The sequence below is a fragment of the Dipodomys ordii genome, unplaced genomic scaffold (genome assembly GCF_000151885.1).
Source record: "Dipodomys ordii isolate 6190 unplaced genomic scaffold, Dord_2.0 Scaffold15, whole genome shotgun sequence".
Taxonomy (NCBI): domain Eukaryota; kingdom Metazoa; phylum Chordata; class Mammalia; order Rodentia; family Heteromyidae; genus Dipodomys; species Dipodomys ordii.
Genome location: NW_012267231.1, coordinates 2,379,307 through 2,404,428, shown reverse-complemented (window position 1 = coordinate 2,404,428; position 25,122 = coordinate 2,379,307). Strand labels below are relative to the sequence as shown.

At 45.7% G+C, this 25,122-nt stretch overlaps 1 protein-coding gene across 1 annotated transcript in view; it reads left to right on the top strand.

Moving 5' to 3' along the window:
- Positions 1-25,122, top strand: part of Fanci (Fanconi anemia, complementation group I) — a 32,505-nt gene that overhangs the window by 313 nt on the left and 7,070 nt on the right. The window contains exons 2-25 of the mRNA XM_013012108.1: positions 254-356; positions 952-1,024; positions 3,310-3,440; positions 4,485-4,641; positions 4,725-4,782; positions 6,366-6,407; positions 7,860-7,983; positions 8,387-8,472; positions 8,942-9,068; positions 9,376-9,468; positions 10,619-10,755; positions 11,340-11,520; positions 13,190-13,277; positions 14,705-14,835; positions 15,473-15,543; positions 15,865-15,979; positions 17,680-17,802; positions 18,956-19,024; positions 20,310-20,411; positions 21,683-21,853; positions 21,942-22,063; positions 22,518-22,682; positions 23,646-23,825; positions 24,534-24,700. Of these exons, the coding sequence (XP_012867562.1) occupies positions 273-356; positions 952-1,024; positions 3,310-3,440; positions 4,485-4,641; positions 4,725-4,782; positions 6,366-6,407; positions 7,860-7,983; positions 8,387-8,472; positions 8,942-9,068; positions 9,376-9,468; positions 10,619-10,755; positions 11,340-11,520; positions 13,190-13,277; positions 14,705-14,835; positions 15,473-15,543; positions 15,865-15,979; positions 17,680-17,802; positions 18,956-19,024; positions 20,310-20,411; positions 21,683-21,853; positions 21,942-22,063; positions 22,518-22,682; positions 23,646-23,825; positions 24,534-24,700 (2,797 nt within the window). The 5' untranslated portion in view covers positions 254-272. The remainder of the gene's footprint in view (positions 1-253; positions 357-951; positions 1,025-3,309; positions 3,441-4,484; positions 4,642-4,724; positions 4,783-6,365; positions 6,408-7,859; positions 7,984-8,386; positions 8,473-8,941; positions 9,069-9,375; positions 9,469-10,618; positions 10,756-11,339; positions 11,521-13,189; positions 13,278-14,704; positions 14,836-15,472; positions 15,544-15,864; positions 15,980-17,679; positions 17,803-18,955; positions 19,025-20,309; positions 20,412-21,682; positions 21,854-21,941; positions 22,064-22,517; positions 22,683-23,645; positions 23,826-24,533; positions 24,701-25,122) is intronic.

The following is a 25,122-nucleotide window of genomic DNA, read 5'->3' as shown; positions in this document are numbered from 1 at the left end:
CAGTGCGGTTGCCCATCAGCCTTCTGACCTAGGGGAAGCCTGCTCATCTCTGAATCCCACAGCTCCCTCGTGCGCCTGTTCGGTTTCGTTTTTTTAATCACGGCTGGTCCGGGCTGTGTGTAAGGAGTCAGAACAAAGTGAACTTTTTGTATCAAGTGTGAAGTACTCGGATAGCCAAGAGGGGAGCAGCAAAGCTTGTAATTACTTGGAAAGCTTTATTCATCCCTGACGTATTTTTTTCTTCTTCTTCTAGTTCCCTGATATGAGCAACCATGGACCAGAAAATTTTATCTCTGGCAACCAGTAAAACAGCAGATAAACTGCAGGAGTTTCTTAAAACCCTGAGAGAGGATGAGGTGAGTACGTAGTCTGCAGAAGAGGAACATGATTGACAAGCCGGGACGTGTAGGGCCCCTGCGTGTCTCTGCTGCTACCTCTCTTCACCAGTCCTCCTCCAGTTCAAAGCCAGCCCAGGTAGGAAAGTCTATGAGATCTTTATCTCTAATTAACTGTCAGAAAACATGAAGTGGCACTGTGATGCAAAGTGGTAGAGTGCTAGGCTTGAGCAAAAGAGCTCAGGGACCTGCCCAGGCCCTGACTTCAAGCCCCATGACTGACAGAAAAGAAAAAAAAAAAGTATTTGTTTGTGATATTTGTTTTTGACCGAGGGTTTGAAATCAGGGCTTAAAAGGTTGTACATGATCTTTTGGTGCTGCTTGAGCCACAGCTCCACTTCTGGTGTTTTTGGGTAGCTAATTAGAGATAAGTGTCACAGATTTTAAAGCCTGGTCTAGCTCTGAACCTCAATCCTCAGATCTCATCCTCTTAAGTAGCTAAGTATTACCGGCAAGAGCCTCCAGCACCCTGCTGCTTTCTCCTTTTAAGTGTTTAGGTTGATCAGTTAAAGGAACTGTGAGCAAAGCCGTACAGTGTTTGCTTCTCTGATTGCAGTTGACTAATCTCCTTCAGAATCAAGCAGTGACAGGCAAAGCTGCTGGAGCCCTGGTGAGAGCCATCTTCAAAGGTAACAGTTTTTCTTTGGTGTGTTGGTTTGGGTGCTTTTGGCATGTGCTGCTTTTCTTAGTATTTGAAGTCCCATAGGAACATTGTTTTGTTTGGGGGAATTCTACACAACCAACTGAAGAAGCAGTCGCCTTATATTTAATATTAAACATTTAAAAAACTCTTAAGAGATTTTTGAGTATCTTACTGAAAAGAGTTGGCATGGCTCCTTGAGAGGATCTTTTCCATTGTGGAGGCTGTAAGGGAGGTGCTTTTCCTAAAACCTGTGAGGAAGAGAGCGGACTTGTTCAGCACATCATCTGTTTGTCTTTGGGCTGGGAAGCTCTGGGATTGAAGGAGGTGGAATATTGTGAGTGCCTTATATGCAGAGGCCTCATGGAAGACCGTGAAGATTGAGACCTGTGTTCTCAGAGTGTTCTGTTTGCTCTTCAGACACAGGGTCTATTACATAGCCCAGGCTGGCCTTAAATTTGTAGTCTTCCTGCCTCCCTGAGTCCTAGGATTCTATTATGAGTGAGTAGTCCTGTCACGCCCCACTTAGTGTATCTCTTGTTTTGGACTTGGTCAGATAACTGATGGAAAAAAAGTAGACAAACTTCTTTCTTCTCCCCACTTGACATCTTAGAAAAATCAGTAGCTAGCCAGGTGCTAGTGGTTCACACCCTGTCATCCTAGCTACTCAGGAGGCTGAGATCTGAGGATCACGCCTCAAACCAGCCCAGGCATGAAAGTCTGTGAGACTCATCTCTAATTAACCACCAGAAAACCAGAAGTGGCACTGTGGCTTAAGTGGTAGAATGCTAGCCTTGAGCAAATGAGCTCAGGGATAGCACCCTAAGCTCAAGCCCTACGGCCAACAAAAAAAGAGAAAAATCACTTGTGTGTGAACAGGAAGGTTTATTCCTGGGCTCTCAGTTCTGTCCTTTTGTCTGTCTGTCTGTCCCTACGTCCAGTCCATAGTCACCTATAGCTTTGTGGTACAAAATGGCATCTTTCAGGATTGTTTGTGTATGGTGGTCTTTAATGTTTCCATGTATTTTTTTAAGATAAGCTCATCAGCACAGTGCTGGTGGTGCACTCTCTTATCTCCAATTAACTGCCTTCATAAAGCTGGAAGTGGAGCAGTAGCTCAAGTGTTAGAGCACTAGACTAGAGCTAGTCTCAAGCACAAAAGTTCAGGGATGCTAGGTGCCAGTGGCTCATGCTTGTAATCCTAGCTACTCAAGAGGCTGAGATCTGAGGATCATGCTTCAAAGCCAGCCTTGGCAGGAAAGTCTGTGAGACCCTTACCTCCAGTTAATCACCAGAAAACTGGAAGTGGCTTAAGTGGTAGAGTACTCATCTTGAGCTGGAGAACTGAGGGACAGCACCCAGACCCAGAGTTCTAGCCCCATGACCAACAGCAACAAAAAAAGTCAGGGACAGTGTCCAGTCCCTGAGGTCACACCCTACGATCAGCAAAAAAAAAAGCAAAACATCGCTTCCTGTGGGGGGTGGGGGGAGAGGCGGTGGTGTGGACTCTGTATGAGATTGAAAAGATTGGTCTTGGAGTATTCCATTCTATGAACATGATAGGTACCGTCATGTAATATGTAGTGCCTTAGCATTTTTCAGGATTACTAGGCCAGGGATGGAATTAGGATAAATGTGTTAATATGGATTCAGCAGTTTTCTTCAGTAGATACTCTCCAGCTTGTTGGAAGTCTGTGGCTAACTTCCAGAGGTCTGAACAAGTTGATTTTAGTTGTCTTTGCCAGAGTTTTTACCTTTTATTAAAGAGAAATACATCCTTATTGCTCTGTGGATAGCACTGGGTGGGCTGGGGGGGGAGTTGGATGATGGTGTTTTGAAATAAAGTATGTTAAAGACATTTACTTTGGGTCACTGAATTCCACTCTCCCCAAATAAAAGATATAGTATGAGGTTTTTCTTCTGTGCTGTCTAATTACCAAAATAAATGAGCAAGCAGAGCCTGATGATGCTTTGGTCTTCTATTTGGCTAAATGACACTCTTTTTTCAAAGCCCCTTCTATATTGCTGCTCTTAAGCATCAGTAATCGGTCCCTTAAGAATTCAGTTTCTTTATGTAGCTTTGTTTGTTGTTAGTCTTGAACTTTGGGCCTGGGCGCTGTCCCTCAGCTCCTCAACTCAAGGTGAGCACTCTACCACTTGAGAAGAATTCAGTTTCTCTATTCAACTATAAATGTTTGGCTTTTCTGACTATCCTTCAGCCTCGTAAGACTTCTTTTTTCTTTATTCTGTTCTGTACTGTCTGTTTAAAACAAGGCTCTCCCTGCTCTGAGGAGGATGGCGCCCTTAGGAGACGGAAGATTTATACTTACTGTATCCAGTTGGTCGAATCAGGAGATTTACCGAAACAAGTAGCATCTGAGCTCATAGGATCCCTAATGCTGGAGGTAATAATGCAAGACTAAACTTAATTTGTTTTGCGGTAGATTGGGGGTTGGTTATTTGTTGAGAGAAGGAAAAGTAAGTGCCAAACATTTTTTGTTTGTTTGTTTGTTTTGGGTCAGGTTGTGGGCCTGAACTCTGGGCCTGGGCGCTGTTCCTCAGCTCCTCACCTCAAGGCTAGCACCTTAACACTTGAGCCACAGCGCCATTTCTGGCTTTTTATTTTTCTGCTTATATGGTACTAAGGAATCGAACCCAGGGCCTCATGCATGCAAGGCAAGCACTCTACCACTGAGCCACCTTCCCAGCCAAACATTTTTTGTTGTTTGTTATGGGTCTTGAGCTCAGGGCCTGGACACTGTCCCTGAAGTTTTTTTCTGCTCAAAACTAGTGTTCTACCACTTTGAGCCACAGCACCACTTCTGGTTTTCTGGTGGTTAATTGGAGATAAGAATCTCACAGACTTTTCTGCCTGGGCTTTTCAACCACAACCCTCAGATCTCAGCCTGCTGTGTAGCTTGGATTATAGGCTTGAGCTGCCAGCACCCTAAATACTTACACATATGAATAAGAGCTGTTGTTAAAGAACAGAAGAGCGAGCCAGGAACCAGTGGGCTCAGGCCTATAATCCTAGCTACTGAGAAGGCTGAGATCTATGGATCGTGGTTGGAAGCCAGCCCAGGCAGGAAGAATCCCCATGAGACATTTACCTCCAGTGAACCATTCAAAAACTGGAAGTAGAAGTATGGCTCAAAGAGCTAGAGTGCTAGCCTTGAGCAAAAGAGCTCAGGAACAGCATCCCATGTTCAAGCCCTAGGACTAACCAAAAAAATACAAAAAAGAACAGAAGAATGGGTATAAGCCTTGAAGAACTGATGGAGAAGGTTGAAGTCATATATGGTAATGACTGTAATGTGACAGCCTGTTCCCCATGTATTCCTCCTAGGGCCAGTTCTGAGCCTCAGCATCAATCCTGTTATTTCCGCTAAACATGATTTTTAAACATCGGATGACTGCTTCTGATTTTCTTTTATTTCATGAACTTTTAGGCGCACCATTTTCCAGGACCATTACTGGTTGAATTAGCCAATGAGTATGTTGGCATGATCAAAGACGGCAGTCTAGTGAATGGAAAGTCCTTGGAGTTGTTGCCTATCATTTTGGTGGCATTGTCTACCAAAAAGGAAAATCTGACTCACGGGACAGGTAGTTTTCTTCCCATATTTAGTGGCTTTTTCTCATGAAAAAGCGTGAGCAGACTGAATTTTCTGTGTGGTTTGCATTTCCAGGCGAATTGAGTGGGGAAGAATGTAAGAAGCAGTTGATTAACACTCTCTGTTCTGGCAGGTGAGTCTCTCCATTTGGGGTACAACTTTCTCGGGACAGAAGAACTAGCATTTATTTCTAGGATTTGTACTTGCAACATTTGTATTCCATTTTTTGTTATTTATAAAACCCATTTATGCTGCAGTGAATTTTCAAGAATGATGATTCACTGCATTCTTTTATAAGCCTTTTTGACAACCTTACTGTAACAGTGTAGTCCACTAATCATGGTTTGGTGTCCTAAGGTTCTTAGGATAGGCATATGTCCTCCTGCCACTTCCTACTCCCTTCCTCCTATTACTCCCCTCTCCTGTTCATTCTTTCTGAGACAGTCTTGGCTCTGTAACCTGAGCCTCTCAAGTTCTGGGACTGCAGGTATGTACCAACTATCCTTTGTTCTAACAGTTTACTCTTTTTTTGGGGGGGGTCCGGTCTTGGAGCCTAAACTCTAGGCCTGGGCGCTGTCCCTCAGCTCTTCAGCTCAAGGCTAGCGCTTTACCACTTGAGCCACAGCGCCACTTCTGGCTTTTTTCTTTTTGCTTATGTAGTGCTAAGGAATCGAACCCAGAGCCTCAGGCATGCAAGGCAAGCGCTCTACCACTGAGCCACCTTCCCAGCCCCCTAACAGTTTACTCTTAAAAAGCACTGCAGCCAGTGCTGGTAGCTCATGCCTATAATTCTAGCTACTCAGGAAGCCTCATGAGATCTGAGGATTGTGGTTCAAAGCCAGCCTGGGCAGGAAAGTCCATGAGACTCTTATTTCAATAAACCACCAGGAAACTGGAAGTCGATCTGTAGCTTAAAGTGGTAGAATGCTAGTCTTGAACGAAAGATCTCAGGGACAACTGCCTAAAGCCCTCAGTTCAAGCCCCATGACGGACTTTAAAGTGCTGTGACAGAGTTCTTTATATGTCTAAATAAACTTACAAATATACAGATGTGATATATTTAATAACAAATAGTAATTGTGAGTGTCTCTTATGTGCATTTTAAAAATTGATAAGGAGGGCTGGGAAGTTGGCTCAGTGATAGAGTGCTTGGCCTTGCATGCGTGAGGCCCTGGGTTCCATTCCTCAGCACCAAGCAGAAAAAGCTGGAAGTGGCGCTGTGACTTAAGTGGTAGAGTGCTTGCCTTGAGCTGAAGAGTTGAGGGACAGTGCCCAGGCCCAGAGTTGGAAGCCCAGCATTGGGGCTTGAATTCAGGGTCTGGATGCTGTCTGAACTGTTTTTTCTCAAGGCTAGCACCCTACCACTTGATCCACAGCTTTACTTCCAGCTTTATTGGTGCTTAATTAGAGATAAAGAGTCTCACGGACTTTCCTGCCTGGGCTGGTTTTGAATGGAGATCCTCAGGTCTCAGCCTCCTGTGTAGCTAGGATAACAAACCTGAGATACCAACACCTGTGTTCTGATTGTTATTTTTAAATGGCATTTGTTTTATCTTGTTTGTTATTTTAAGTGGTGTATGTTTTATTTGTTGCTTAGTTCTGCAAAACCAAATTTGAAACTACTCATTTTTTTCCCCTCCTTACTGGGTTTATGAACTTGCCTATAAACAAATTAAAATGAAATAAACCCATTTTCTCCTATTTGTCTTTAACCAGATGGGATCAACAGTATGTAATCCAGCTCACCTCAATGTTCAAGTAAGCCTTGTTCTCCGTTTCTCTTCCAGCTTGTTTTAGGAACCTTCCTTCTAGACACTAAAACAGCACATTTAGATATCTTTTCTCTTCGGGAGTTCCTTCCCGTTTCCAAGATCATTTTTCTTAGGTCATTGTTTGTATATGTATGTGTACACGCACACACAAGGCACTGGAGCTTGAACTCAGGGTCAGGGAACTATCCACTTCCAGCTTTTGGGTAGTTAATTTTTTTTTTTTTTCCTGGCTTGAGGCCTGAACTCGGCCTGGGCGCTGTCCCTCAGCTCTTCAGCTCAAGGCTAGCCCCTCTACCACTTGAGCCACAGAGCTACTTCTAGCCTTTTCTGCTTATGTGGTACTGAGGAATCTGAACCCAGGACCTCATGCATGCAAGGCAAGCACTATACCACTGAACCACCTTCCCAGCCCTGGGTGGTTAATTTTAAACGTGATGAGAGTCTCACAGACTTTCCTACCTGGGCTGGCTTTAAACCTTAGTACTCCAATCTCAGCCTTTTGAGTAGCTAAGATTATAGGCCTGAGCTACCAGTGGTTTCTTTTTTTTTTTTTTTTTTTTTTGTGAAGATACTGTACAGAGAGGTTACAATTACATGGGCAGGATAATGCGTACATTTCTTACCAAGCATTGCAGCCTCCTCCTTTTGTTTACCCTTCACATCCCTTCCCAGCCTCCCCTCTCCCCCCAAGATTTTTTTTTTTACTGTGAGAATACCGTACAGAGGAGTTAGAATTACATGGGCAAGACAAGTACTTTTTTTTTTTTTTGCTCAAGGCTAGTGCTCTACCATTTGAGCCACAGCGCCACTTCCGGCTTTTTTCTTTTTGCTTATGTCGTGCTGAGGAATTGAACCCAGGGCCTCATGCATGTAAGGCAAGAGCTCTACCACTGAGCCACCTTCCCAGCCCCACAAGTACATTTCTTTTTTTGGGGGGGGGTCCGGTCGTGGGCCTGAACTCTGGGCCTGGGCGCTGTCCCTCAGCTCTTCAGCTCAAGGATAGCGCTCTACCACTTGAGCCACAGCACCACTTCCGGCTTTTTTCTTTTTGCTTATGTGGTGCTGAGGAATCAAACCCAGGGCCTCAGGCATGCAAGGCAAGAGCTCTACCACTGAGCCACCTTCCCAGCCCCCCACAAGTACATTTCTTATCCAGCATTGTTGCCTCCTCTTTGTTTCCCCTCCCCATACTCCCTCCCCCTCCTTGATCCTCCCCCCACCAAAGTTGTAAAGTTCAAAGATTTTTGATTTCTTAAAGATTTTTTTCATACAAGAAAAAGAACAGACAAAATAGTCCAATACCTACTTTATTTCCTACTCACAAATTATATTTCCTAAAAAATGTTTGATATAATTTTAACTGTTGTAAAACCCTGCATCAGATCTCGTAAGCCAAGGCCATTGGGCCCTGGATGGACTTTAGAACTGTGCCCCACAGGGACATCCCTCTGACTGCGGAAGAGGTAGAGTTTGTGGTGGACAAAGTGTTGAAGATGCTGTCCATGTTGAATCTTCAAGAAATACCACCTTTGGTCTATCAGCTTCTAGTTCTCTCCTCGAAGGTACAAATGATAAATTAATCCTTCATTTCTGTGGGATGACTGACTAGTTACAGACATTCAGTTTTGTCCCTTCCCTCCTCCACACCTGTAACCCTTTTTGCTCATGGGTTATAGTTCAAATAGGGTCTTGTGTTAGCAGTTCACCTGTTACAGTCAACCTGTTTATACTTCTCCTGGTTCTCCCTCATAGCATATTTTCTCGATCTCACAAAGGGTGAACTAGAGGCCCCTTCAAGTCCAGGACTGAGTATTTCAAACCATGATGAAAGCGTTTTACATGTTGTGACTCCCCCATTGTAGCTTATTAAATCCATTCCTGATAATTCTTTTTGTTGAAAAGTACTGGACTCACTGTTGTTTTGCCTTTAATTGAGAGTGCTTACCTATTTTGGTTTTTCTCCAGGGAAGCAGAAAGACTGTTCTAGAAGGAATCGTGTCGTTCTTCCGCGATCTGGATAAGCAGCACAGTGAGGATCAAAGTGGTGATGAGTGAGTGTCAGGGCTCAGGTGCCAAAAATGGCTTGTAGGTTCTTCTTACTGTGTTTTAGCCACTTATTGGCATCTTCCCTTCCACCCACTCATTCACTCCAGTGTAGAACTTCTGTAGCTTTCCCCTCCCCTTTCCTTTCTCCCCTCCCTCCTCTCTTTTCCTTTTCCCCCCTCTCCCCTCCCTACTAATGGTTAGGCAGCCTGAGATCATTCATCACCTTGCAAGACTAGTCCAGCATTGGGAGGTTAGAATAGGAAGGGATGAAGCCAGGTTGACTTAGGTTGGACTCAGCAAAGAATAAAAGCAGCAGAAACAATGGCTATTGGAGTTCTTTCAACGAGTTTTGTTGTAAAAGGAGCAGAGTGAGGCAGCTCCTATTGTATATCAGTGCAAGTTGAGCTTGCGTCTATTTGTTGGTCAGCAAACACCTCCACTTGGATAACTGCAGCTTCTCCTTGACTCCGGCAGGCTGCTGGATCTTGTTACCGTGCCGTCAGGTGAGCTTCGCCACGTGGAAGGCACCATTATCCTCCACATTGTGTTTGCCATCAAGTTGGACTCTGAGCTAGGCAGAGAACTTCTGAAACAAGCAAAGGTAATGACTGGCAGTGTTCCTCACCTAGAGATACCCTTGTCCAGCATTAGAGTGTCTTTTCATATATTTATTAGCTCTCCTAATATTTTTGATGAAATGTCTGTTCACATCTTCTGTTCATTTTTTTTATAAGTCATTATAACTAAGAAACCCACACTTAGGCTTAAAGATATTTTTGGGTGTATTTTCTGCTAAAAGTTTTATAGTTTGAGTTTCTACATTTAGGTTTCTGATCAGATGAGTCTGGGACCAGTTTTGAAGTAAGCTATGTGTAAGCAGTAACTCCCCTTTGGTTTCTCTGTTCTAGGCAGGACAGCAAGGAGATCCCAGTAAATACTTGTGTCCTTTCAGTGTGGCTCTTCTTCTCTCTGTAACAGGAATACAGCGCTTTGAGGAACAGGTAATGTTCTCTGACAGCTTGGCTCCTTCCACAGTTGGTAAGAAAAAGGGAAAGAGCATAAAAACCTGCCGCACGCTGGCTGCTCATGCCTGTAAGCTACTCGAGAGGCTGAGATCAAGGATCTAGCTTCAAAGCCAGCTTGGGCAGGAGGAAAATTTATGAAACATTACTGCTAGTTAACCACCAAAAAGCTAGAAGCAGAGCAGTGGCTCAAGTGGTAGAGCATCAGCCTCAAGCAAAAGAAACCTCAGGGACAGATCGCACCTAGGTCCCACATTCAAGCCTCAGGACCAAAAACAAAGCTAGTATCAGAACCCGTTGAGGTTTGTTTTGTTTGGGGTTCAGGACTTTGCCATGTTGTTAGGTTTAGGCAGTCTTGCCATGTAGCTGGAGCGGGCCTCGGCCTCCAGAGCTGCGTCACCAGACCCCACCCTCAACTTTCTAGACAATCTCATCCTGACCTTCTGGTGCCGAGAACACATAGCTCACTGTTCTCAGCCCACTGGATGATTTCTTCAGAAACTGGGTTTGCATCTTCATTTCCTGTGTGCCATTAGCCAGAAGGCTCGGGGGATAAGTCGGGAGCGTGCTCTGGGGCCCAGAACAGCAGGAGAGACAGTTGAGACTCAGCTGCGGTTTTATCGTGTTGGAGCTTTCTAAGAAATTGTTCCAGGTTGAATTGAAATTACAGAGCATAGGTAACTTGAAAGAATGCAAATGTAAATCCCCCCGCCCCATGTGCATTCCAGATTACTGGTGATTCTTTTCCTCCTAATACTACAGATTGAGCCCATGGCCTCACAGCTGCTAGGCAAGCATTCTACTCTTGAGCCATACTCCGCTCCTTTTTGCTTTTTAATTCTGAGGGGCAGTCTTATTACATTGCCAAGGTTGTCCTTGACTTGTGGTCCACCTGCTTGCCTTTTCCAGGGAGCTGGGATTATAAGGCATGAGCCATCATGCCTGGTATGGCTAATAGCCCTTTTCTCGCTGAGGAAAGCCTGCTTTCAGTTCCTACATTCCCCCTGAAAGTCATGATTTTTTTGTGTCGTCTCTAGCTAGTGGGTGGCGACTCATGGCAGCAGGGTCAAGATTTGGAGCACAAGGCATAAGTTTTCCTTCATTTTCTTGTTTCTTTGGTTTTCATTAGGTGTTTGATCTTTTAAAGACTTTGATCATGAGAAACTTTAAGGATCTACAGCTCCTCCAAAGTTCAAAATTCCTTCAGAACCTTGCTCCTCAAAGAACTTGCATTTCAACTATGATCTTGGAAGTGGTAAAGAATAGGTGCGTTATTAAAGGAGACCCAAGAGTGTGTAAGGGATCCTTCATTTGAAAATACAATATGGGCTCAACACTAGTGACTCACACATGTAATCCCAGCTACACAAGAGACTGAGATCAGTGGATTTGGGCTCGAAAACAGCCTGGGCAGAAACATCTGGGAGACTTTTTTTCTTCTGTTTTTGGCCTCCTGTTATAGGTGCTACTAAAGGCATTATACTACCACACTCAGCCTCTTCTTTTAAGGTGGGATTTCATGGACTTTACTTAAAGGCTTGGAACTTTGAGTCTCTCAATCCCAGCTGCCTGCTCCTGGGATGACAGGCACACCCAGCTAGGTTGAGAATGAGTCTAACAAACCCAGACTGGCCTCACATCACCATCCTCCTTACTTGGGAGGCCTCCCCAAGTAGCTAAGATTACAGGTATGTGGCCCCAGCATCAGGTGTATCTGTGTAACATGATCTGCCATTATGACTTGGAGATAGCGACGAACTATGGCATGGGTTATTCTTGTAGGTGTGAAGGGGTAAGGTCAGTTCCTCACACAAGTTCCTCTTCTTTAAGCAAGCTTCTGTCTCTTACAGTGTTCATAGTTGGGATCATGTGACTCAGGGCCTGGTAAAACTTGGTTTTATTTTAATGGATTCATGTGGCCCAAAGAAGCTAGTTGATGGAAAAGCTGTTGAGACCAGCTCCAGTCTTTCTAAAACACCAAGCCAGCATGCCTGTGAGCTGGGTGCCAGTATCCTGCTGGAGACGTTCAAGGTGAGATTCTGGTTGTTGCGGGACATTGGCCTGGTGGTTGGGCAAGCATGGTGGGTAAGGAAATGTGAGGGTAGTATGGCAGTGCTTGGGTGGTGGTGGAACACTGCACATCTGGTTTGGAATATTTCTCTCTTCTGGAGACTTCTCACTTCACTTGCTGCTCTTTTTCCTGGCCAGGTCCTGGGGATTGGTTTTTCCGTGGTTTTCTTCTCCATCAGTGTGTGATAGCTGTCCATCACTGTGACAAATGCCTAAGAAACTACTGAGAAGGAAAGATTCCTTTTGGCTTATGGCCTTGGAGGTTCAGTGCTGAGTGTGGGCAGTCTTTCCAGGTGGTAGAGCACAGTGAGGATCTCACCTCACAGAGGCAGAGTGAGAGTGCCAGTGTGTGCAGCCTGTGCAGCGGGCTTCTGCATTCTTTCCCTTTTGGTCCATCTAGCCCTCTGTCCAGCCTAGTGGATGGTGCCACCCCCATCCAGGGCAGTCTTTTCCCTAGTTGCTGTCCCACATGCCAGTCATTCTAGAGCCATCCTCCCAGAGAGACTCAAAAGTGCGCTTTACTATTGTGGGTATTTCTCAGTCCAGTCATGATTAGCTCTCAGAGGCTGGAGCATGGCCCAAGTGGTAGAGCTCTAGCAGTAAAAGAAGCTGAGCAAATGTGAGACCCAGAGTTAAAAACCCAGGACCTAGAAGAAAAATAATTGTAAAAAGCTGAACCATCCGAGCAATAAATTGCTTGTTTTAATGGAATTTGCTTACACAACTGTTATTTTGTGTGTGTGTGTGGTGCTGGAGATTGAACTCAGGGCTAATGAGTCTGCTAGGCAAGCATCTTATTTGAGCTACATTTCTCTCACCCTGAAATCCAATTGTGGTGGTTGTAGGATATCAGACTTGAGAATTATGCTTATGGGTTTGATTTTTTTGTTTGTTTTTTAAGAACCCAAATTGGGAGGGTTATAGTTTTTTGCTTATTTTCAAATTGTAATTGCCACTTGAACCTTGGTTTCTGAAACAGCTTTCTCTAAAGTTCATTTCCTTTCAAAGAAAACAAAAAGCTAGGTCATGATGCTAAACATCTGAGTCCTGTCTCTCACCTTCCTGGTGATCAGTTGTTTAATGTATCTGTGTACCGGTAGTGTCTGCCAGAAAAGTCATTTGAAGGTAGTTTTTATGTGTGCTAGAACTCAGGGCATTTTCCCTTGGCTTGTTTTTAGCTGAAGGCTGGCACTCTTTAACACTTGAGCCACACCTCCGCTTCTTGGAGGTGATTTAATATACATTGGGCACTTTATCCAGAACTGTGAGGTCAATGGCTTTCATTATAAATGATTTTAGAATAAAAGTTCTGGGTACTAACAGAAAGGTGAATGTTGAATGTAATGGGTTACCTCAGCAGAGTGTTCCTTATTCGATGCCTGATCTTGGTGTCACTAGCATTTCATGTAATCTGTGTCAGTCTGACATTTACTTGCCCATTGACTCATTGAAGCACAGAGTGAGGGCAGAGTTGTGACGTTTGTTTCAAGGGGCCCACACTGTATTCTGACATGTCTGTGACTCCGCTGTTGATTTTCACCCTGTGCAGCTGATATCCTGCCTGACATGCACTGATGCCCTTCGAACTGGGGGGGCCCCAGCGATATGCTACCTCTTCTGTTCCCTTCAGGTCCACGAGGTAATCAGACAAGAAATTCTGGAGCAAGTTTTCAACAGAGTCATTACCAGAGCCTCCTCTCCCATCAGTCATTTCTTAGGTACTGAACTTTGAGAAGATGGAAGAAGTCCTGGGAATCTTTGTTTCTAACGCCATGATGGTTTGGAGCAGCCGTGTGTCCTGTAGAGCCTCTGATTCTGAGGCCAGTAAGACATAGAGGTCCCACTTGGGGAGCCAGTGTAGCCAGCAGAGAAAGGGTGTTCTTAGTGGGGACCGTGAAGAGATGGGTCCAGGATGCCCTCGCCCTTTTGTTAGCCAAACCCGCAGCTGCTCCTGGGCCTTTATGAAATGCTGGTATTTACCTATAAAACCTTCCACATACCTTACACCATCTTTAAATTGCTTATGGTGCCTGTTACTAAATAGTTGTTACCCTGTACCGTGTAGGAATGACAAGAAGGGGGAAGTCTTTGGTATTGGGTGCAGACATGACCATAGCTTAACTGCGAAGTGCATTTCTTTGTGTATTTTCTCCCTGAGGTTGGCTGAACCTGTAGGCATGGGGCCACAGTCAGGATCTGCGGTGTGCACTCAGAGGCTAGGAGCCTCCTGGTTGCTTTTTTTCAATCTGGGGCTTGAACTCAGGGCCTGGGTGCTATCCCTGAGCTGTTTTGCTCAAGGCTTGTGTTCTACCACTTTAGCCACAGCTCTACTTACTAAAAATGTTTTTAATGTATCAATTTCTTTTTTTAATAGTTCCTACTTTTTGTGTCAAATATTAAAAAAAAAACATAAAACTGCCCAATCGAACATCATTAAGATTTTCTCCTGTGTTTCTACTAGAAGTTTTATAGTTTCAGTCAGCTCTTAGACTTAAATCTAGAACAGTTTCTTCTTAGATATTTCATATTGTTACTTTTTAATTCTTCTGAATTTTTTTTTTACTTTCAACTAAACATTAAAATTTTTAGAGGCCCATGTTTTGCTTTTATATATCCTAATAGGACTATAGGCTTGCATTACAAAAAATAGCTTTGAGCCAGGCACCAGTGGTTCACACCTGTAATTCTAGATGTTCAGCAACCCTGAGATCTGAGGATCATAGTTCAAAGCCAACCAGGGCAAAAAAGTTCATGAGACTCTTACTTCCAGTTAACCACCAAAAAACTGTAAGTGGAACTATAGCTCAAGTGGTAGAGCTTTGGCTTTAAGCAAAAGAGCTCAGGGACAGCGCCCAGGTCCTGAGTCGAAGCTGTAGGACTAGCCTCCCACACCCTCCCCAATTAGCTTAGAAATGTTAAGACAGCCTAGACGGTGTAATGGCTTTTTTCTCTTAGGCAATTTTTATTCTCGAAATATTACAAAAAATGCTAACAGACCTTGGTTACATTAGAAAAAATATTTCAGTAGAAACTTGTGGTATGCATGAGTTATTTTAGAAAAGGAAAAGGTTTTGCCATCTTTTTCTCTATTTTAGTGTAAATGTCTATGGCCATGTGAAGCAGCTGATTATAGATTATTTTTCAGATTTGCTCTCAGATATCATCCTGTATGCACCCTTAGTTCTTCAGAATTGTTCTTCTAAAGTCACAGAGACATTTGACTATCTGTCCTTCCTGCCGCTGCAGACGGTCCAAGGACTACTTAAGGCAGTGCAGGTAAGTCTTGTCACCTGAGTTCCTTGCCAGAACGGGGGTTTACCTGCCTGATGGAAGTCTGATACATTTTTGTGGATGCATAAGTCTAAAAAAGAATCTTCTTTTTTTTGGGGGGGGAGGGTCTGGTTGTGGGGCCTGAACTCTGGGCCTGGGCACTGTCCCTCAGCTCTTCAGCTCAAGGCTAGCACGCTACCACTTGAGCCACAGCACCACTTCCGGCTTTTTTTTTTCCTGCTTATGTGGTGCTGAGGAATCGAACCCAGGGCCTCATGCATGCAGGGCAAGCGCTCTACCACTGAGCCACCTTCCCAGCCAAAGAATCCTCTTTCCTTTGAGTCAGAAATGTAGAGTTTGGTTGTAAAAGGTCCACAGCTCTGAGCTAGAGAGCATTCCAGCTGGCTCCTCAGCATCACTTCTCTCCTTGACTCTCCTCATCTTGATGAAGTTATTCCTTGATGAATTTACAAAGGCCTTGACAGCTAGCCCCAGTGTGTACTGCTAATTCTTCCTAGAAAACATAGTAGTGAGACGTGCGTAAAGCCGCATCCGAGTCTTGGTGTTGACAGCACTGTATGGACTGCTGGTCTAACCCCTAATGAGTTAACTGCTCTTCTTCTACCCGGGGCTTCCTCCTCAGCCGCTTCTCAAAGTCAGCATGGCAGTGAGAGACTCCCTCATCCTCGTTCTTCGGAAAGCCATGTTTGCCAGGTACGTCCAGGCCTGAGGTGGCACCAGTGTGTAGTGTCCTGCTCACGGGAGGGTCCCGTGCGTTCCCAGCCAGCACATGTTCACAGCCCCATCGCCAAGTCTCACCTGCTCGCTCCACACGTAGCGTGCCACTTCTCATCTGCCTGCAGAGTGGCCCTGCGAGGTGAAAAGTACCACAGTCCCCCCTAACAGATGAGGCTTAGGCAAGATGAGTGCTTTCCAAAGCTCCAACAGAGGCCCATGGCAGAACGAGTCTGTCGTCTGAGCTCAGTGTCGTCGTTAGCCTGTACCGTGCTATTCAATGTCTCTTTTCTGAGCCAGCCAGCTTGATGCCCGGAAGTCTGCAGTGGCGGGGTTTTTGTTGCTGCTGAAGAACTTTAAGGTTTTGGGCAGCCTGGCCTCCTCGCAGTGCAGCCAGTCTATCGGCGCCAGCCAGGTAAGCACTGCCCCGCCAGCCACAGCCATAGAAGTGTTGGGTGCTGGTGCAGCAAGCCCGAAGAAGCCGTGTTCCCTGATGACAGTATGAACTGTCAGCAGTGGCAGACTGCGGTGTGCTGGATGGGGCAGCCTCGCTGGGGCTGCCGCACTAGCAACTTCTACCCATTGAGCTGTTCACACTGATTTTGAAGATTCAGTATGAAATAACGTAATTACCTGAAGAATTACTTTATGATAATAGGTTAATTATTATGTAATACATAATGTAATAATTTTGAGACAATATTGTATATGTGAAGTCGATAGTCTTATCTACTTCACCTGCTTCATTTTGTTTTTTGTGTATGTGGGTACTGGTACTTGAACTCACACCTTCATACTCTCTGTAAAATGTTTTGGTCTTGACTGGTGCTCTGTCACTTGAGCCATGTTCCTTCCCAGTGTGGCATTTTGCCTGATAATTAAGAGTCTGTAGAACTTTCTGCCTGGACTAGCTTCAAACTGTGATCCTCAGATCTCAACCTCCCGAGTAGTTAGGATTACAGGCATAGGTAACTGCCACTAGGCTCATTTTATATCTTAAATGTGGCTACTAGAAAACTTAAAATTACATATGTGGCTTGCATTTATGTATATCATTTTATTGGATAGCACTGTATTAAACATTACATCAGTGCTTTGTACTATTTAATCTTTTTGTATCTTTTTATTCATTGGCTTACATTAGTTACATAGTGGTGTTGGGGGTTCATTGTTACATTTACTATCATTTAATCCTCACAGTAATTTTCTGAGGCCAGATACTATTTTATAACCCATTCTAAAACTTATTTTACCACATGTATGTCAATTAAACCTTACAAGTCTGAGAAAATAAAATTTTTACAATAGTTTGATAATCTGGGCCTTGGGGCCATAAAATTGTCTTTCTGATTTAAATGATATGATTTACAGACATTTATAGTTCCATTGGGAATCTTTTATTGCTCTAGCATAACTGTAAAATGTGTGTCTACAACATAGGACACCGATTAAATGTTAAGAGCAGCAGGAGCCGAGCGCCGGTGGCTCATGCCTGTAATCCTAGCTACTCAGGAGGCTGAGATCTGAGGATCGAGATTCAAAGCCAGCCGGGGCAGGAAAGTCCGGGAGACTCTTATCTCCAATAAACCACTCGAAAACCAGAAGTGGCGCTGTGGCTCAAGTGGTAGAGCGCTTGCCTTGAGCTGAAGAGCTGAGGGACAGCGCCCAAGCCCAGAGTTCAAGCCCCATGACTGACAAAAACAAAAAAGAGCAGCAGGAGCCATTTGTGCATATTATTTATTATCCCCATTTTAAATGAGGCCGTGCAAGGCCATGGTCAGTGAAGGGTAGAAGTAGGATTTGACATGGTGTGCTAGCAGCCACCTCTCTAGATGCCTGGGAATTGTTGGTCTCACTTGCCCTCCTGTATTTTAAATTGAACAGAGGATATCCATTCTTGGCCCTGTCCATCTCTAAACCCCCCTGGGATTCCTGGAAGTGTGGTGCTAGGTTCTTTGGTGAAATCCTTGTCTGCCTCAGTGCGGCGTTTCTACGTAGTGAAAGCCGTAGTGAAAGTGGGGCAAGTGTCTTGACCTCGCCAGGGGCACAGGTCGGCTTCACTCCTTAAAGGAGAGGCTGGCAAGTTACACCCCAACTGACTCCCCTTCCTTCCAGGTTCGTGTGGATGTCCACAGCCGCTACAATTCTGTTGCCAATGAAACTTTTTGCCTTGAGATCATGGACAGTTTGCGGCGCTGCTTAGGACAACAGGCCGACGTCCGCCTCATGCTCTATGAGGTAAGTCACACACGGAGGGATGGGGAACTCTTTCCCCCGCCTCGGTCCTTGTGTGGTCCTTCTTTGCTGAGATGAAGGTACAAGCTCTTGTGCTAGGCCTTATGCCCTGACTGGTAGACAGTGACAGTGAGTCTGAATTCTAAACTATAGCTGGTTCAGTTTAAGAGACTGAAGTGGACTGTTAACTTTCCCAGTCTTTTAATATAACACTAAGTTTCCCCCATGTGTAACTCGTACAAGCCATAAACGTAATTTATTGCTTTTCAAAGTTTTGTTTCCCTAAAGTAGTATAAAGGCATTTGAGATACGTCACATACAGACCCAGCTCAGAACCTTTCAATGTTTCTCTTCACCTTGTCTCTCACCTCCAGCTCGGCAGCCATGTAGATTCCTACCTTTGTCAGGTCTTCCCACAACACTCACCTTCGTTTTTATAAAACATCTGGCTTGCAGGTCTGATTAAATCATGTAGGGTTGTTTTGTTGATTGTGCCTGGGCACTGTTCCTGAGCTCTTTTTGCTGAAGGCTAGTGTTCTACCACTTTGAGCCACAGCTCCACTTCTCTGTAAGTCATGCAGTTTTAATGATGGCACAGTAGCAGCACACAGACGGACCAGTTCAGTTAGCTGGTGGCTGGTGCATAGCTCAGCTGTTGGGATTGGGAGTGGGAACATGGAGGACTCTGTGTGAGGATGCTGGGTATATCAGCATAGAGGGTCCGTGGTAGGAATGGAGATCTTGAAACAGCCCAGCAAGGAGACTAAGTGGACGTTACTCAGAGAAGAGCTGTGATAGCTTGCTTCATTTGATTTTGTGAAATAAATCACTGCGCTGCAGAATGTGTCTTGAAGTGGATTTTCCAGGCTCGTTACAGAAAATACAAATAACTGTTGTACCTAGACAGATCACAATTTGAGGCCAGCCCAGGTTAAAAGTTCACAAGATCCCATTTCAGCTGCTAGCTGGGTGTGGTGGTTCAGATCTGTGATTCCAGCTACATGGGAGGCTGAGATCAGGAGGATCATCGTTTCAGGCTACCCAAGGGGGCAAAAAGAAGTTTGAGATTCCCTCTCAAGGGAAAAAGAAAGCTGGCCGTGGCAGTATGTGCCTGTCATCCCAGCTACACAGGATAAAGCAGTCTGATCGCTCCTAGGGCTTCTGTGACGTGCTTCGAAGGAACTCTCAGTTGGCGAGCTCCATCATGCAGTCGCTTCTCTCACAGGTAAGACATGCTTTCGTGCAGCCTACCCACGTCAGTCTCCAGATTTGGGGCACTATAAAGTAATTCTCAGCGAGTACCCTGGTAGGTTATGAGGATGTGAGGGGCGGGCCATGCCGTGCAGGGGGCGGTCCTGCTGGGAGGGCGCACGCCCTGGGGGCCTCCCGGTTCTGGATGGTTGTGGCTCATCTGTGCTTGGCAGCTGCTGTCCTCTGACAGATGCACGGGTCTCCACCAAGACATTTTCTGGACTCCTCACTTAGAGAAGATTTTAAAATTAGGAAACACTTCAGAGACCATCGAGAGTTCCGATGAGAACAAGCGTCATGTGTAAAACCTTTTGCTCTCAACAGTATTCATGAAGCATTAACTTGAACCTTTTTTAACAGCTTGAGACATAATTCACTTGTCTTTATTATTCTAGACCCCTAGTGCCTCATTCTGTTGAAATGGAAGTAAGTGCTGGCTTGTGCTCTCTTGCGCTCTTTCTCTTGCACTTGCTCTTACTTTCCCCTCTCCTCCCCTGTCTCTTCTGCTTAGAGATAACTCAGAAGCACCACCATTTGAACTTAGGTCTCAGATATGTGGGGGGGTTTGGAAGGTCTTTTGCTATCCAAAAAGCTTTCCCTGGGGCTTGTCATGACCCTATATAAAATGTATAGCCTGTTGGCTATATAGGTTTTTCAAACTATAATGGTCAACTGATCAGTATCCAGGCACCTAGCAAGAATAAAAAATGATCTTGGAAAGACTTGGAGCACTGCTTCCTGACCTAGATGAATATAAGGACCAGTCTGCTGACTTCAGAAAAGAAGGTTTCAGAGTGGGTGATGGCCAGGCAGTTTTCTTAGCTCTCGTGAACGCTAACTAGTGTTGAAGCACTTTACATGTAGTGTACTAAGAATCCTTGTTCAGCAACTATATGCTTACTTCTGTAATGAAAGAGAAGATACTGGTAAGTTTCTCAACATCAGTAATCAGTGGTGGTACTGGAATCTCGGACTCAAGCCAGCAGGTTATACTGAAAATGCCGGTTGCCTGCACAGGGTTAGAACTGGTGTGGAGAAGTATAGGGCAAGGATCCTACAATCCTTAACTTTTCTGTGCCTGAGGCAAAGGTGGAAGGATGCGGACAAGCTGGAACAAGATCAGCCTTGCTGCCCTTTCCTGTGGGCCAGCGCCTCGTTACAAGGCACTGGCTGGTAAAGGTACTGGGTTGGTTTCAGTAGTTCAGAAAGTGGGGCATTCACAGGCTCTGATGGTTCTCCTCCTTGTTCTCTGCATACAGTTAAAACAGTACTACGAGCCAAAACCTGATGTGCTGCCGCCTCTGAAAGTGGAAGCTTGTGTTCTGATGCAAGGGAATCAGATCTCTCTGCAAGAACCACTGGTAACACTTGCATTCCTCTTAGAACCTTTATTCTCTCTGGTGGGAAGAAGGTTGATCTTCATAGATGCTTTTCCCTGTGGATCTTTCCCTGTCCTTCATTTCTGACCCATTGTCACCCCGGATCTGTGGACTGGTCTCCGTGGTGCCATCTTGCTAAATGTGATATGCCCCCCACCCCAGGAGCATCTGGCCTTCCTGTTATGGCTGTGTGATTATATATGTGAGATGACTGGGCTTTAAGATGGAGGGGTCACCTGGGAGCAGGTGACCTCAGCAGCCCCCTCCTTAGTCTGGAGGGAGTATACGATCTAGGTGAGTCATGGGCACTCTTAGCTTATTCAGAGGGAGTAAGGTGGTTCTTCTGTTCTCATTGTCTAGCTTTGGAAAGGCAGGAAGGGGGACAAATGGACCTCCACCTGGTGGCTAGGGGCAGAGGTTGTCTCTTAGTGCCTTCTGTGCCAACTTAGATCTCTGATGTGCTGGTCTCCCAAAGGTGCCTTCAACATAAACCCCTACCTTTACAATAACCTTGGTACTCGGGAACTGCACAGTGTCAGTCCATAGCTTGGCTCCAGGGCTGTGTGTATCTGAACAGAGCTAACACATCTGACGATTTGTTCTGCAGTGTTAGCTACGTTCAGGGCTACTTCTGTCAGAAGAGATAGATAAAACGTCTCTGTTCGTTTACATTTTGGGGGGGGGGGTAGTCCGGTCGTGGGGTCTGAACTCTAGGCCTGGACGCTGTCCCTCTGCTCTTCAGCTCAAGGCTAGCGCTCTACCACTTGAGCCACAGCGCCATTTCCGGCTTTTTTCTGCTTATGTGGTGCTGAGGAATGGAACCCAGGGCCTCATGCATGCGAGGCAAGCATTCTACCACTGAGCCACCTTCCCAGCCCCTCGTTTACATTTTTACCATTTTGTTATTTCCAATGGATTTAATCTGTGGCACTTACAAGTAACTTAAACTTTCTTACTTGCTGTTAACAGCTTCATAACCTATCCCTTTATACCTAAGAATATTATTATTTATTGGGTGGACATGGTGTATACCTGTAACTGCAGCTACTGAGGAGTGAAGATAGGAAGATTGCAGTTGGGAGCTAGATAATAGTTACAAGAACAAGGCAGGCATGGTGGTCCATACCTGTAATCACAGATCCTTGGGAAACAGAGGTCAGAAGTTTGTGGTTCAGAGCTGGCCAGGACTAAAGCAAAAGGTGCTGTGTGCAAAGCAAGGCGAGTGGACTTGATCTCCTTGTCTTCCTCCGCAGGACCACCTGTTGTGCTGCACTCAGCACTGTCTGTCCTGGTACAAGAGTACAGTGCTGCCCCTGCAACGAGACGTGGATGAGGAGGAAGAGGGTGTCTACCACGAGCTAGATGACATGCTGGAGTCCATTACCAGTAGGATGGTTAAGAGTGAGCTAGAAGACTTTGAACTGGTGAGCAGGCGGGCCTGGCTGTGTGGCAGCGTGGGAGTGGGTGGTAGTACGTAGCTTTCCCACATGCCTTTCTCCACATGTCCTTCAGGATAAATCAGCAGATTTTTCTCAGAGCACTGATACCGGCATCAAGAATCACATGTGCGCGCACCTCGTGATGGGCATCTGCGAAGTTCTGATAGAATATAATTTCTACACAAGCAATTTCAGGTACGGCCTTACCTGAGACCAGGTGTGATTGTTTCTCCTACATAACTAGTTATATACATAACTAGTGTAGGCCTCACACTCTTACAGAATCTCCTACGTGGCTCTCTAGCCACAGGGTTTTGTATGGTTTTCCCACTGGAGAACACCAGTGTGAATTCTAGTCAGGCCTGCATTTTCATCTAGCAGCTTTCCATGTTTATTCAAAATTCCCAGCCTGGAGCTCATGTATGCCTGGTTTTAGTAGCGGGACTGGGTTAGAGGCAGTATGGGACTTTCACACTCTGCCTTAATCGTTGTAAACAAGAAAATTAGCTGCAGTGGGTTGGTGTGGTCTGGGTTTGCTGTGCTAGTGAAGGTCCATCTACTCGCAAATGCATAGAACATTTACTGAGCGTAAAACAAACCCAGCATATGCTAACGTGTTCTTCATGGCCCCTTTCCTCCTGTTACACAGTAAGAATAAGTTTGAGGAGATTCTGAGTTTATTTATGTGTTACAAGAAGCTCTCTGACATCGTTAATGAAAAAACCAGTAAAGGCAAAAGCAAAATGGCTAACAAGACACATGAGAGTTTTTTGTCTATGAAATTTGTGTCTGATCTTCTCACTGCACTTTTCAGGTAAGATTTTACTTGAGGGTGTAGAAACAACAAGTCAGCCCAGTGTAGTGGCACATATCTATAGTCCCAGCTTCTTGGGAGATGGAGGCAGAAGATCACAAGTTTGAGACCCGACTGGACAAAGTTAGTGAGATACTACCTCAAAAACAAAACAAGAGCCAGGCACCGGTGGCTCATGCTTGTAATCCTAGCTATTCAAGAGGCTAAGATCTGAGGATCGCAGTTCAAAGCCAGCCCAGGCAGGAAAGTCTGTGAGACTCTTATCTCCAATAAACCACTCGAAAAACAGAAGTGGCGTGGTGGCTCAAGCGGTAGAGCGCTCGCCTTGAGCTGAAGAGCTGAGGGACAGCGTCCAAGCCCAGAGTTCAAGCCCCACGACTGGCCAAAAAAAAAAAAGAACAAAAAGGACTGGGGCAAGGCCCTGGGTTCAAACCCCACCCCACCCCATCCCCCCAAAAAGGCTGCAGCTCAATAAAAATAATGTCTTCCTGCTTTACCTTGCTACCAGGGTGGACTTGCAGTACTTATTGTAGCCCTGAGAAATAGGAGGTTTTTAATTTTCTTAAAGTGAAAGCTGGACAGCCAAAGGCAGGAATCTTAAGTCCTTCAGATTATCAAAGCTAAGTCGTAAACACTGGGCAACAAATGAAAAGATAGGAACGGATCCCAGCCCGGTTGTAGAAAATCCCTCTTGAATGGTTTGAACCCAGCAACAGATTAAAAAAATAAAGGCAAGGAGCTGAGTTAATGAAGGGACAACCGGAAACCTCCAGGCTAGGTGTGGCATTCAGATTTTGTTGGGTATAGAGGCTGAAGGGAGGGAGAAGAGGGGCAGGTGATTGTGCAGGAGCTGGTGTGGCTGCCTGAGCCCAGTGTCCTGAGAGCCTGGCTCTAGATCCTGATGGCAGAGGAGGTGTTTTCACTCCTGAGGGACAGCAGGTGAGGCTCTCGCTCTCTCCTTAGGGACAGCACCCAAAGCCATGAGGAGAGCCTGTCGGTCCTCAGGTGCAGCACTGAGTTCATGCGCTACGCAGTGAGTGTGGCTCTGTACAAGGCACAGCAGCTCAAGGAGACAGGGCACGTGGGTGGCCCCGACAGCCACAATCCCAGCAAGATCTTCCAAAGCCTCTGCGACATCACACGGTAAGGCTCCAGCCCACGCCTGTGCGCCAGCCTGCAGGCCCGGCTGCGGGTGAAACGCACCCACCGCTATTGAGACTAGTCGTACACTAAAGCATACTGTAGTACCAGAAAGAAGGGCGACGTTATTACACAATGACAAAACCCTAAGTGGACACACGTCTGACAAGAGATTCAAGATGCTAAGGCAAAAACAATGATAAAAACTGAAGGAAAAATAGACAGATCCTTAATTCTAACTAACCCTGTCTCTGTAATCAGCGGGTCGGATGATGGAAGAGCAGCCCCATGCGTGCTTAGCCTAGCGGGTCTCTGTCCCAGGAAGGCAGGAAGGGAAATGCCGCAGGCAGGCTGGGAAGGGAGAAAACTTGATGCGCAGACAGGATCACCAGACAAATGCCACAGGAGTTTCTTAAAGATCTAACATCCTCTTAAGTTTAACAAGGTTGGTATAAAAATAAGTCTTTCTATTTACCTACTAACAGTGCGAAAGTGGAAATTGAAACTGAAGAAATAGTTCCAGGTAGGCCGAGTGTGTGGCTCAAGTGATAGAGGGCCTGCCTATCCACAGCAGGGCCCTGAGTTTAGGAGAGAAAAAAAAATACCATGTGTAATAATGGTTGGAAAGAAACCTTGACATGCAGTGCTTTTATGATGAGATCTACCTTCACTGAAGCCCCACTAGGTGTGACTGCCCTTGTCCCACCGCAGGGTCCTGTTGTGGAGATACACTTCCATCCCCACGGCTGTGGAAGAGTCGGGGAAGAAGGAGCGGGGGAAGAGCATCTCACTGATGTGTCTGGAGGGCCTGGAGAAGATCCTCTGCGCTGTGCGCCAGTTCTTCCAGCCCAGGGTGCAGCAGTTCCTCAGAGCTCTGGGTGAGCACCCGTGCTCTCCAACTGCCTGTCACCCTGGATGGTGGGGTGGGGAGGGTCGCCAAGTGCACGCGGGGTGCCTCTGCATTGCATTCAGCCGTGGTGACTGGAAAATGGGATCTCATGGGATAGCGTGTTGAGCTGCAGAGTAGCTAGCTGCGTGTTGGCGGGTCACAGCTATAATCTTAGCTACTCAGGAGGCTTAGAGCTGAGGATCATGGTTCAAAGCCAGCCTGAGCAGCAAAGTCCGTAAGACTCTCAATCTCTAATGAACTACCTAAAAGGTAGAAGTGGGTGGAGCTGTGGCTCAGGTGGTAGAGCACCAGCCTTGAGTGAGAAAGCTCTAAGGGACAGGCCCCAGAACTGGCACACAAAAAACAAAAATCCTTTAGTTTTAGAAACACATTCAAACCTTCCTGCAACCT